We start from the raw sequence: 15,000 nt of genomic DNA, 5'->3' as shown, positions 1-15,000 counted from the left end.
AAAAAAAAAGAAAAAAAAAAAAGAAAAACAGATACGGAAAAGAAAGAAAAAAAAAATATATATATATACATAAAGTAAAATAAATGACAAGAAACCTTGAGAGCTTTTCATTTCAATTTAAACATAATTGTACCATTTCAAGGATTTGTATATATGTACGTTACACGTGCATGTAAATTTACAATGGTCTTGATTTTACGTTCTCTTAACTCCGTTAAATTAAAGCGAGAACGAAACCATCTATTCTTTTCTTTTTTCTGTTTCTTTTTCTTTCTATCACGAGATTCGACGATACTACGATGTAAATTTATTTAAGATTTAACATGAAATTTATTTAATTTCCCTTCTGTCAAATATCCCAATAATTACAATTAATATGAGAGAAGGAAAATGATCGATGAATAGTTAGTCGTTAAAAATTTGTCGAAAATGTAACAATTAAAATTATTAACATCGAGGAAGTAACGTAGTAATAAATATTTGCAACGAAATTGAGACGATAATGGATCGACTTAATTTTCTTTCCCCCCTTTGTTTTCCTTTTTCTTATAAAAGTATAGTTTTTCATTTTTCAAGAATACAAAACAATGATCATACATATCACACACATTCATACATACATACATACAAATATATATATATATATATATATATATATATATATATATATATATAAATTATTTATTGTTCGTTAAGAAGTATAAAATTATCGGTATTATTAATATATCAATTTTAAGCAGTTAACTCATTGTAGTCCTTTAATATCATTGGTACAAACGACGTTGTTATTTTCCATTGGACTTGACTAAGAGGATTGGACGGGGGAGGTAGTATAGTGGAATGGGATATATATATATATATATATATATATATATATATATATATATATATATGGGTGAGGAGAACGTAGAATTGGAAAATTACTTTAATTAATGAACCATGTAACCAGGCGTATCCTAAGCCCAGACACACGTTCTCTCCCCCTTGCCGTCCCGTCCCGTACCCTTATACTATTCCTCAACCCCATCGATATACTCTACGTTCGTGGTCTCACGATTTAACATGGTTAATTGAAACGCCATCGTAATAACACAAAAGGAGATCTAATTACGCGTACACGTATGTACATTGTATACTCTATTAAGACCGCAGATACAAAGAGAGAGAGAGAGAGAGAGAGAGAGAGAGAGAGAGAGAGAGAGAGAGAAAGAAAGAGAGAGAGAGAGAGAGAGAGAGACATTTACACAAATGAAACATTTTATGAATTAATTTCACGTCCATTAATGTTAGTTCAGGTAATTCATGTTAATGGCTTATAAATGATAATATAAACGGATTTTACATTGAAAAACTATATCATAAACAATATGAAAATATTCTTGTATACTATTAATAATCTGTTGATTTAAAATGAATTTTTCTAACATAAAATAATACATATATATTTATATTACAAGTTTAATAATCGATATATTAATATAAATTAATCGTGAAACGTTGTGCTGTTATTCCTTCTTTTTTCTTTTTCCTCGTAGTTTCGTTGGAGAGAAAAAAAAGAAAAACGAAGCAGAGAAAAAAGAGAGGAGAAAAAAAGAGGAGAAGAAAGAAAGAAAGAAAGAAAGAAAAAGAGAAAGATCTACGTAGTCGCATTATACGACCTCGTACAATTATGACGACGTTGTTCTTCTCAACGATGAGGTATGAACGGATGTGTGACGTCACGCATTGGTTCACACTTTCACACACACACACACACACACACACACACACACACTTTAACACACACATACACACACATATTACACAGACGAGCTATGATCTATGCCGTTCGATAATGAAAGCTGAGAGCTGAGATAACGGTCGGGTTGGTCACACCATTGGCTCTGCTACGGTTGGTACAACAATAACGTATAAACTATAGTTTCCGCGTTTCGTGCTGTTATTTCAAGCATCGTGTCGTTACAATATCACACAAAAGAGATACATAGATAGATAGATAGATAGATAGATAGATAGATAGATAGATAGATAGATAAGTAGATTGATTGATTGATAAATAGATAGATAGAAAATGTAAAGAGAAAACGATGAGAAACTGGTCAAAAGTCAACGTTACAAAATTATGTTAGATATGTGTCTCCGATGAATGCCCATTGCCGACTGAACGACACGACTGAACTAATGAATATCGATTAGTTTATATTTTCATTTCTTTCTTTCTAAACTTTCATTGCCAAGGTCGGTAAGTCCTTCGTATAGAACGTATCGTAACAATAGGACAAGCAATAAGATTAAATGTATATGTTTTTAAACATTGAATCATCATCGATCGATATTTACGTATACGATACCTACATACATACTTATTTACCAAACAAATCGGTTTTTCACGTAGCTGAAGTAGCTCGCATATCGACGTTATCCTCTCTCTCTCTCTCTCTCTCTCTCTCTCTCTCCCTCTCTCTCTCATCTCTATACGTATGTGTATCTATTTTTTTTTTCTAACTCGATATTTTCCTTTCCTGTGAATTTTTATGTTTACGATTCGTTTTCGAATGTATACACAGTAATGTTTTACGTATGATCCACTAGAGTATGTATATATATATATGTGTGTGTGTGTGTGTGTGTGTGTATATATATATATTTCGTTGTAGAATTTTCGTACTGTGATTCGTTCGGTTATATTATAGATTTCGTGTTCCTATTTATTTATAGCATATGTAACTAACGAGAAACTCTTAGGAGAATAAATAAAAATGGAAGAACGATAATGGGGGAGGGATAGAAATAGGATGGGATGGGACAGGAAAGGTGGGATGGAAGTGAGGGGAAATGAAAAAAACTTTGCAAAAAAGTTTTCTCACGCATACCGAACGTTTTCGTTTTAGCAGCATGCGTGCGGCAACACGTTACCGCAGTTTCTGTAATATAATTAATTTTTAATTAAATAACAAAGCCTTCGTGCAAAATGAAAGAACGAAATATACATACACGTATGTATATGTATATATATATATATTTTCTTTTTTCTTTTCTTTTTTTCTTTTTTTTCTTTCTTTGCTCTCTTTTTCGTCAGGGAAGAATTTTATGGAGAAACGGAACTTGCCTCTCTTCAAAAATAAAACAAAAAACAAAACAAAAAAAAAAAAAAACAAAAAAAAACAAAAAATAAGGAAAGATTTCGTTTAATTTTCAAAACAACTTTAGCCACGAATATGAGATCTTGTAATTAATTGAAGTCTTTTCTATGAATTTGTAATGCGAAAAACTTCATTGTATTTCTCTTCTTTTTTTTTTTTTTCTTTTCTTTTTACGTATACGTGTTGAAGATATTAAGATTATTTTATTATAATTTTTATTTCATTCCATTTCATTTCATTTTATTACACTTACGTGAATACATACGTATGGAGTAAGTCGAATGAGTACAAATGAGAAAAATGTCATTAATCTTTATCGATTCTAATTTGGAGAGAGAACATGTTCGCGTAAAAGTATAGCATGAAGAAGAAGAAGAAGAAGAAGAAAAAGGAAAAGGACAAGACAAAAGACAAAAAATAAAAAATAAATAAATAAAAGAAAAAGGCGATTAATTATATTCTTCTTTCGTACGAAGAGCGTTGGGACACAAAAGTTGTTCGAGCGTTACGCTAATTGGTCTATCAAATTTTAATAATGGAGATTTTAATCGAACGAAATTTTAATTAGACGAGAAACTTTATAATTAACTTATGGGATGAGATAAAAGAAAGAAAGAAAGAAAGAAAGAAAGAAAGAAAGAAAGAAAGAAAGAAAGAAAGAAAAAAAAAGAGAGAGAAAAAGAAAAGAGACGGAAAGAAGAAGAAGAAGAAGAAGAAAAATATGATATACGAAATAGTCCTGATAAAAAGAACAAAATCGAGAAATTCGAGATGGATGGCAAAGAAAAGGAAGAGCACATCTCTCTCTCTCTCTCTCTCTCTCTCTCTCTCTCTCTCTCTCTGCTTAATTCGTTATTCGATCGGTTTAGTCAAGGACAAAATCTTTGAGATAACTAAGAACAAGTACGGTCGTCTTTCGCGTTAATTCAGAAAATTTCTCTCGGCAACTTTACGAGCAGTCGATGGCGTTTTTTGTGCGGTTGGCATCTGAGAAACTCATTCGAAACTCGGATTAAATATCTTACGATGAAAAAAAAAAAAAAAAAAAAAAAAAAGAAAGAAGCAAAAAGAAGGAAGAAAGGAAGGAAGGAAGGAAGGAAGGAAAAGAAGGGGGAAGGTTGAAGAAGAATGTGGCAGAAGGAGAAAGAAAACTAAGAGAAGATAACTAATAATTAGGAAGTAATAAGAACGAAGACTTTGTGTTTGAAAAGAAAAGAAAAGAAAAAAAAAAAAAGAAGAAATGAAAAATAAAAAATAAAAAACAATACTAACAATGTTTTCCCTTAGACGGAGTTCACTTTTCTATTTCTTTTTTTTTCTTATTTTTCTTTTTCTTTTTTTTTGCTCGCGAGAGTGAAAAAAAAATTGCACACGGCTCTGATCATTTCTCAATTTTGTATTAATGAATTTATCTGCAAAAGGAATTGGAAAAAGAAATAATATTCGATGCAATTTATCTGATGAAGGAAGAAGAAAAAACGTATTACTAATAGCAGTAACTAGGAAGTAGATATTGATCGATAAAGTAATGTCGAAATTTTTAAATTCGTAATTTACGTATCAAATAAATAATATTAGTGTTTTCATTTTCTTTTTCTTTTTTTACAAACAAATATATATATATATATATATATATATATATATATGCATTTTTTTTTTTTTAATTGAAAATGCTCAGCTATTTTGCATCTAAATAAATAAACAAATATACTATCGCATTTTTTATTAGGGAACTAAAGAAAAAAAACAACACAAATAAAAAATATTTCGTATCTTATACGTAAATAAATAAATAAATAAATAAATAAATAAATAAATAAATAAATAAATAAATAAATAACAATGTAGTACTTTTTTATTTGAAAATGTTCTTGAAATCTCATATCCAAATAAATACAATCCTACATTTTTTTTTTCTAATCGAAAATTATTATTATTTCGTATTAAAGTAAATAGCATTAGTATTTTTTATTTAGAACTCCGGCAATACTTATTCACGATTAAATCGAATGATAACGATGTATTATGATTATGTGTTAAAAGGAGAAGAAGAAGAAGAAGAAGAAGAAGAAGAAGAAGAAGAAGGAAAAAAGAAAAGAAAAACAAATAAAAAAAAAAAAAAAGAAAAAGCAGAGAAAACAAGAAAATTATGTTTGTTAAGAATGTTATTATGGCCTTTAGGTGAAGTTTGAATTTATATCGCTTGATCAGAGAGAGAGAGAGAGAGAGAGAGAGAGAGAAAGAGATTTTTTTTTAAGCCGTATAAATTATCCGTAAAAATTACACGACTAATTATTCTGCTTCGAATAAATGAATATCTATGAAAGGAAAAAGAGATTTGATAGAATCTATTTACATCTCATTATCTCTCTCTCTCTCTCTCCTCTATATCTTTTCTTTTTATCTTTTTTCTTTTATTCCGACACATTTATCAAAGGTACATTTTCCAAGATCAAATGTGGTTTTTGCTTTAACAGAAAACGCGGAAGTAATGGTTCTTGGTTATAAGAGTAATTAGTAACTCGTTCATTCGTTCGTTCATTCGTACGTTCATTCGCTCGTTCATTCGTTCGTTCGTGAATTTCGATGGGAAACGACGATGGATTATCGAGCGTGACGCTTAACCGTCTGCAAGGATCTTTCTTGCTCAAGAGAAACGTAGTCCAAGCGAGATAATTGGAAGCTTGTTTGTCCTTCCAAGGAATTAACGTTTCTATCGAAATTCCTACCTCTCTCTCTCTCTCTCTCTCCCTCTCTTCCTCTTACATTCTATATCTATCTCGCTTTTATTCATTTTATTATTCATATGCGTGTACATCTTCAAGTTAGATAACCGAATTAATGGTTCAATCGAACTTGCTATCTCTTTTATTTTTATGCATTTAATAATTTATTATATATACATATATATATATATATATATATATATATATATCTTCGAGTGATATAAATAATTGAGAAATATATAGTCAAACGTTTTGACAATTTATTATTATAGATATTATTTTATTAATCTTATATTATAATTTTTACCTTAGTATTGTCATCTGAAGAAAACGTAGCTCACTGTCAAATGAATCAGCCAGAGATTGAGGACAGCACGCGATACACCGTTTCCATCGTGCACGGCCGCTGGTAATTCGCCTGTGAATAATAACGAAAGGAAATCATTAATTATTTTTTTTTTTTTTTTTTTTTTTTGATTGGATATATATATATATATATATATATATATATATATATATAATAAGAGGGAGTGTAAAGAAGTAGAAAAGAAAAATCGAGGAAACAAAAAGATTGACAAAGGACGATAAAGATATTTATTTTTCAATGATTTTTAAGAGATCTCTTTTCTTTCTTTTTTTTTTTACCTATTTTATTTTATTTTATTTTTTTTTTTTTTTTTTTCCATTTAATTCTAGTAATTATCTTACTAAAAGTTACCATTTATTGTAACATAATGTCCTTTTCATTTCTATTTTCTTTTTTCTTTTTCTATGGAATAACGTTCGATTGATAAAGTAAAATAATATTTGAAATTTTATCGAAGGCTCGATTTATAAAGAAAAATTCGAATGGAAAAAAGAGAGAGAGAGAGCGAGAGCGAGAGCGAGAGAGAGAGAGAGAGAGAGAGAGAGAGAGAGAGAGAGAAAGGCCTCGTAAATCACGATGTTAAATATTTTATTTTCCGCAGGAAAGACTCCGCTTTGCGTTTCGTCCTCGTCGTTCGTCGACGAGAACGCATTTGTCATTTCATTAATGGCCGTACTACCCGTCTATAGGTTTTCTGTCAGATGCACTCCGACGTGTACGCGGGGGTAGAAGAGCTGGATGGGGATTGTTGGGTGGGAATGTGGGTGGTAGTGGGAAATAGAGAACGTAGGGAAGAAGAAGGAAGGGGTGGTTGACATATTTTGGTCTCGTTGTCGTTGGCTTCCGTTTGAGCGTATACTTCGAAGGTAGGTTAGTTGCGCTTCGTAGATAATAGTTGGATGCACTTGGCTTTCATCGAAATTATTAAGGTCTCTTCTTATTAATAGCTTCACCGTAGGACGCAAAGCGACACGACGCAATACGCCCTTACGATTCACCCAATGAAGGTACCAACTGAACGACGCTAAATACAGGCATAAATGCTTCCTGTTCTCGTCATTGGATTTTATTAACTACCAGTTTGGTTGGTACCGAACCAACTTGGATATGTTTACGATCGTTCTAGCACTATTATTCTATGGGGAATATATATATATATATTCCCCATAGAATATATATATATATATATATATATATATATATATATATATATATATAAGGTTTGTTTGACGGGATAATTAAATGCAATTTACGATCTATGTAAGTAGGTATAGTTAATATATTATGCATGCACTCGCATAGGAACATCATTTCATTTTAATGTTAAGTTAATTATTATATTTCTATCGTTAAATTTTCTTTACTTATTATTATTTAATATATAATTTATGCTTTATGTCTTTTCCTTGCTCTTTGTTTCTTTTTCATTCTTCTTTTTTTTTGTTTTTGTTTTATTTACTTTTCATCTTTCAAACGTTTTAATACCCATCCCTAAACTTAATTATTAAAATGATATTTTTAATTTAAATGCCAATACAAATGTCAATTTCTTTTGACATCAATTTTTTTTTAATTATATAACAATCATATTAATCGTAAAATGCGATACTTAAGATACAATACATTCTTTATAACATAATACAACAGTACGATAGTTAAGTGTACATACGTCAATAGTATATAAATGTTACTATAGATATATAGCGCTATGATATAAGTAGGAATCGATAAAAGGATTCGTTCGGAATCGTTTCGATTTGTTTGATGAAAAGGAAGAGAGAAAAAAAGGGAGAAAGAAAAAAAAAGATAAAAAAAAAAAAAAAAGAAAAAACACGAAAAAAAATTCGTAAGTAGTTATTAAGAGTAGTTCGTGCGGCTACGGAAATTGGTTCGCGAACATCGATCGTCTCTACTCCCATCCTCTTAAACGATTCGATAACTTCGATAAAAATCGTGGCCTCTTGGACGACGTCCAGGATCGATACGGAATTTGTCAATTCGTTCTTCTTGATTGCTCTCTCTCTCTCTCTCTCTCTCTCTCTCTCTCTCTCTCTCTCTCTCTCTTTCGTTTTCTTTTTCTCTCTTTGTCACGTGACGATCTACGACATCCACTTTGTTCACATTTCTCTCTCTCTCTCTCTCTCTCTCTCTCTCTCTCTCTCTCTCTCTCTGTCTTTCTTTCTTTTTCACCATCTTTTCTCTTTCCGTTCCACATTCTACCATTTTACCTCTAGCTCGACAAAAAAAAAAAAAAAAAGAAATCTCGAAATCGTGAAATCCCCGTTAGCCATCTTAATCCGGATATTCGTTCTGCCACCTATTTTCACGCTCACATGAAGAAGTATGATCGGGTAAAAGAAAAGGAAGGAAGGAAGAAAGAAAGAAAGAAAAAAAGAAAGAGAAAAAAAAAGGATGAAAGAGAGGGAAAGAGAAAAAAAGTAAAAGAGAGAACGTATGTATGTGAGAGAGAGAGAGAGAGAGAGGGGGGGGGGAGGGGAGAGGGAGGAAGAAAGGGCCGAAGGTTTTTCATTAAAATACCATAACGTATCAGGGATAAAAGTTGACGTTCGGGAAACAAAACAAAAAAACAAAAAAAACGTGAAGAAAACAAGAGTAATCCTTTTATTTTTTCTTCGAAGAAAAAAAAAAGAAGAAAACGCACGTATCTTAAAGATCATCAAAAAATCCTTTTTGATCAAGCGAATGTTTCAAAAATGCATTCAACCTACTCTTCTTATCCTTCTCACTTTCTCTCTCTGTCTCTCTCTCTCTCTCTCTCTCTCTTTACATACTTTCACTCTCTTTTCATTTTTTCTTCCCCTTGGTTTCTTCTTTCTTTTTTTTTTTCTTGTTTCTTCTTTTTTTCTCTTTTCTTTCCCCTTTGTTCCCTTTTCTATTCTCCTTTTTTTTTTTTCTTTTTCCTTTCTAAGATCTTTTTAATTTCCGCCAGAGACCATTGACATTTATCAAGCCCACCCTACAACGCGACCTTTTTGATCTTCGAACTTAGGTAGAAATTTTCAAGTATAAAATTGTAATGCAATAAACAAATTAAGTTTTACATCTAATACTAAGAAAAATTCTCTATGAGTATTGAGAACAGATTTTTTTTTCTTTTCCTTTTTTTTTTTTTTTTTTTTTGTTTTTTTTTTTATTTTATAAACGAACGCGATACGCATTCTATCGCGCGCACGAACTTCCCTTTTTCTTTTTTTTTTCTTTTTTTCTTTCTCTAAAATGTCATTCTCGAAAATTGTCTTTCAATTTTTTCAATTCGAAAAAGTGCGATTTGATCGAGAAAAGAAATTAACTCTTATCTGAACTAAAACGAAAAAAAAAGGATTTTACGAATATCGCAAAAAAGAAAATTTCTCAACGAGATACATATTCGCTTGTACAAAATTTGGTACCTTTCTCTAAAAAAAAAAAAAAAAAAAAAAAGAAAATGGTTAACAACATCGAAAGATCTTAAATGACATTCGCCTCTCAATTTTCGAAATTTCGAAATTACGATTGGAGATCATTAACGAATAAATAAATTTGCGTACTTGTAACCGCGGTTTACAAAAAGGAAAAAAAAAAAAAAAGAAATAAAGTACAGAAGAAAAGAGAAAATTATATCGATATATTCGGAAAAAGTGTCACAAATTAGTATAAAGATTCATTTCGAATAATTGAAAATTAACTAAAGAACGAAAGGGAATTTGTAAAATTGATGAATCTCATTTTACAATGATCGACGATTATTTAATTTGCGTGAGGTAACGTTTACGATTACCTCTTTCTCCTCCATCTCCTCTTCCTAGTTTCTCCGCGTTCACTCGTCGAATACCCAATCCCAATTCTTGTGTGATGTTAAACGAATCGGCGAGAACGGTGATTTTACACGGTACGATTAATGTTACCTCAAACGATCACACGGTTAATGTAACTTGGCTATAACAATAGTATTTCGAGCTGGCGAGCTTGCTTGTTCACCGATTTATCGACTCACGTTCGTTGAATGGAATTCCTAAATAGAGGAAAGCAAGCGTTATATCGTACTACACATTGCACGCGTTGCAGGACATACACGGCTAGTAAAACAATTTCCTATTGCTCACTTCCTCTCACTTTACCATCTCTCTCTCTCTCTCTCTCTCTCTCTCTCTCTCTCTCTCTCTCTCTCTCTCTCTCTCTCTCTCTTTCTCTCCAGCTGGTCAGTTTTAGAAACAAAAATTTCAATTCTCCATTTTTATCCTTTTGCCGGCCGCAAGGGAATAGGATATTTGATTTTTCCTTTGTTGACAAATTTGACAGAAATTTTTATTCGTATTTTTCTGCGAGACCTGCACACACGTATACGCCCTCATCTACATACACGTGTGAACAATATATATATATATATGTATGTATGTATGTATATTTCTTGAAATATCTCGATATTTCGTTCGAAAGTGAGAAAATTTTGTACGCGATTGGGGATGAGAAAAAAGGAAGGAGAGAAAAAGAAAAAAGAATAAAAAATATGGAAGCAAACAAAAAAAAAAAAAATTGGAGAAAAAAAGATACACCGATAAAATAATTCTATCGTTTCCATTTTTATTTTCTTCGTTCACGCAACAAAGAATATCGAAATACTTCGTAACAATCGTCTAGAAACCTTAAACGACGTGATCGATCGTCCCAGTATAGTTATAGTAGTATTTCTCAACTAAACTACAACTTTACTACCGAACAATAATCACGTAGAACAACTTATTACTTTCGTGCTTTACAAGACTCTCTTCTCTATTGTCATTCTATCGATAATGCAATTTGGCAATTTACGAAAATTTAATCGAAATTTTCGTTTCCCTATACTAACCCCCTTTCCCCCCTCCATCCCCCACCACTCCCCGCATTTACAAACACAATTACTTTTCGAAACCAAAATCTTCTTCTATCGGTTTTACATTGAAATATCTTAATAATTAATTTAACATTATCAAAATAAAATGAAATCGAACTCGAATACGATTAATAATACCTAATGATATATTTCATTATTGTCAATCAGGAAATTTTGTTAAATCATTTTTAAATATATTTAAGTAACTTTAGATATTAAATAAAATTACAAATATTTCATGAAGATCGATTTTTATTATATATAATAATAATAATAGTAATAATAATAATAATAATAATAATAATAATAATAATAATAATAATAATTTTTTTTTGTTGCAACGAAAATTATTTTAGAAAGTTCGAGAAAAAGGAAAAAAGAAGATGAAGAAGAAGACGCATAGTGATTAATTATAAGGGGTTGAATAGAAATGACACCGTTAAAGAGACAGAGGGAGAGAAAAAGAAAGAGAGGGAGAGAGAGAGAGAGAGAGAAAGAGAAAGAGAGAGATTGGTGTCCTTGAATCAGAAACGATGGAAGACGACGTCCTTCGAAGGCATTTCGAAATCAGGACATTAGACTTGGAAGAGAAATCACCTCATGGTGAGAGGGCTTGACCTTCTGCCCTGCCGACGTAATCCGGTAATTTCTCTTTCTTAGATGTCTTGGAGGTTATGGTGGTAACCCAGAGGGAAAGAAAGACTGTGTGTGTGTGTGCGAGAGAGAGAGAGAGAGAGGGAGAGAGAAAGGAAGAGAAGAGTACTCAAATTTAGGACAAATTAAAGCGATATATCACCAAATACGATCAAATCACTAATCAAAATCAACGATCAAAATCACCAATCAAAATCAATAATCAAAATCATCAATCAAATCAAAGTCGTATCCCTCAATGGTACTTTCTAAAGTATATCTATGGTAAATCATACGATTAAATTATTATTTATCGATTTAATAAGATACATAGATACATTAACTTTGAAACGAAAATGTGTGTATATATATATATATATATATATATATATATATATATATATATATATATCTATATAAAGAAAATTATTATATAAAAACATTAGAGTAATTAATTAAAGAAATACATTCCAACAATAATATCCCATTAAATGATATTATTATATGATCGTATATGATTGAATAAAAATTATACATTTTATTTCTAACTCCTAATTCTCTCTTGTTGGTCTCCAGGAGAATATAAATTTTCCAACGTCTTGGAATAGTTGGCACCGTACGATGTAAATTTCCACGATGTCGTACGAGCACTATCAAGAAGGAAGAAGAAGAGGATGAGGACAAGGAGGAGCAGGAGCAGGAGCAGGAGCAGGAGGAGGAGGAGCAGGAGGAGCAGGAGGAGGAGGAGGAGGAGGAGGAGGAGGAGTAGCAGTAGAAGGAGAAAGAGAAGGTAGATGAGGAACAAGTAGGATGGAAGGAGGAAGGAAGAGAAGAAAGGATTTATGCGGATTTCACCTTCTTGCGTCCGCTTCCTCACGTTTAACTGCTTGCGGTATTACGAGGACAATGGCGGTAAAACTAGCCTAGAAGTACTTTTGCAAGTAGTTTCCTTGGGACCTCGAGACTGTGGTCGAGAATCACGGTAAGAGACGATAAACGAGATTCTCGACTTTCGTTACTATGAAAAAAGTAAAGGAAGAGAGAGAGAGAGAGAGAGAGGGAAGTGTAAAGAAAAATTAGAGAGAGAGAGAGGGAGAGAAAGGATAAAGGACTAAAAAAAAAGAAAAAAAAAAAAAAAGAAAAAAAAGAAAAAAAAAGGAAAAAGTAACGTTCGAAGAAGAAAATATTACATTATTCTAAGCTCCTACGTTCTTTTCTAATTTTTTCTTTTTTTACGTTTCATTCATACGATCTCTTAGATTTCTATGGGAACGTTAATAAAAGAGAGAGAGAGAGAGAGAGAGAGAGAGAGAGAAATTCAAAAAGAAAAAAAGAAAAAACAAAACAAAACAAAAAGAAAAATGTTCGACAAAATAAATATTTCATTCTTCTAAGCTACTTTACTACCGTAAGAACTCTTCTAATTCGTCTTTTTCTTCTTCTTCTTCTTTCCCCCCCCCCCTTTTTCGTTCTTTTTCTCATTCGATCTTTAAGATTACTTTGGAAATCTTTCGATTGGATTTCTCGTTAATCAAATTATTAGTTTAGGCCAAAAAGTCTTCTTTCCGTTTTCTTTTTCGGCCACTTCGAGTGCCTTTACGGATTTCGTTTTCGTTAACTTTCCTAACTTTCGGATAACATCAGAATTATAAAGGTAGCCATTAAAGACTCGACCAGTCTGATCCTCTTATATGGAGACCGCAAATGATCTTCTTCTTTCTCTCTCTCTCTCTTTCCCTTTATTTTTTTTTTTTTCAAACTCTTAAAAGTTATTAAGATCTAAAAACGAATTAACAAACACACACAAATAAATATATGTACATATAGAAATTATTTTCGCAAGTTACATTATCCATCGTGTAAAACCGAATAACATCTAGTAAAATTTTTAATATTTCTTTAATTGATTAATCAGATTAGATAGATGCTCAAGACGAAATCTTCAATATTTTTTATTTTCTTTTTCGAATAATTTAATTATTCGGATAATGAACTAATCCCTTTCTCTCTCTTTCTCTTTTTATTTTTTTTATAAAAAGTGAATTTATTTCTCTTTTATATAAAAGATTTGATTTTCTTTTCGCGTTGGAATGATTCAGTGCCAACTCGAGAACGAACGAACGAACGAACGAACGAACGAACGAACGAACGAACGAACGAACGAATGAACGAACGACTCGATCAATATTCAACGCGAGTATAACGCGACATACATACATCTTGACATCTCGAACAGCTGTAACGAAATCCGATATTTCGTAGCTCGTAGTCGTTGAAAATGTCCTTCACATTTCACGCCGTGAATTTCCTTTTAAATTCGTATTTTCACGATCACCGAGGAATACACTCATCCTCTATCGGGGATATTATTCCTCATCAATTGGAAAGATCGATCGACGAAAAGCTAACCGATAATATATATATATATATATATATATATATATATATATATATATATATATATATATATATATAGATCGTCGAGTCGGGCTTCGACAAATTTCACTTTCCAAGAGTCTTTTCCTTTTTGTCCAATATTTTCTAACAACAACAACGACAACAGTAGTAAAAACAACAACAACAGGAACAGTAACAATAATAACACACAGTACATATTATTGTTATATTTAACGATTTTCTTTAATCATTTTGCAACAACCTGTCGTGACATCGAAAATTTATGCATAACGTTACAGTTGCTCGATAACCACGTTGATTGTAATTGACGTCTATCGATATAAAAATAAAAGAAAAGTAAAAAAAGAAAAAAGAGAAATACACTTTTCACTCGGTAAGCTTTCTACACATTGATTTACACATTGTATTGGCATATCCGTATATAATGTTGCATATTTCAATGGGATCCTTTGAAATGAAATTTTGTACATATACTACACGAACGTGAGCACCAATTTACAGATCACCGATTTCTATGACAAAAGTAATCACGTTGAAAATCTTTCTTTTGTTTTTTTTTTTTTTTCGAAAAATCAATTCTATGAAAGAAGGAAATAAAAAGGAAAAAGAAAAAGAAAAGAGACAAGGAACGAAGAAAGAGAAAAACAAAAAACAAAAACAAAAAAAAAACAAAACAGAAAAAAACGAAAAGAAAAAGCAAACACAAATCCATATTAATTGATAAAGAAATTTGATTTTTATTAAATAAACAAAACGCTCGGATCGTAGAATTCATTTTTTCTCGTTGTGACTCTATGTGACCGCAACAGATGATAACATACACTATACATACAACAGCATAGT

At 31.3% G+C, this 15,000-nt stretch overlaps 1 protein-coding gene across 6 annotated transcripts in view; it reads right to left on the bottom strand.

Annotated features, from left to right (window-relative positions):
- LOC124427322 (GATA zinc finger domain-containing protein 15-like) overlaps positions 1–15,000 on the bottom strand; it is a 267,307-nt gene that overhangs the window by 10,499 nt on the left and 241,808 nt on the right. For all 6 annotated transcript variants that reach the window (XM_046970096.1, XM_046970095.1, XM_046970098.1 and 3 more), the window contains one exon: positions 6,177–6,287. In XM_046970096.1, the coding sequence (XP_046826052.1) occupies positions 6,187–6,287 (101 nt within the window). In that variant the 3' untranslated portion in view covers positions 6,177–6,186. The remainder of the gene's footprint in view (positions 1–6,176; positions 6,288–15,000) is intronic.

Source organism: Vespa crabro, chromosome 10 (genome assembly GCF_910589235.1).
Source record: "Vespa crabro chromosome 10, iyVesCrab1.2, whole genome shotgun sequence".
Lineage (NCBI taxonomy): Eukaryota > Metazoa > Arthropoda > Insecta > Hymenoptera > Vespidae > Vespa > Vespa crabro.
Note: the sequence above shows the minus strand (reverse complement) of the source record. Positions and strands in the feature narration are given on the sequence as shown.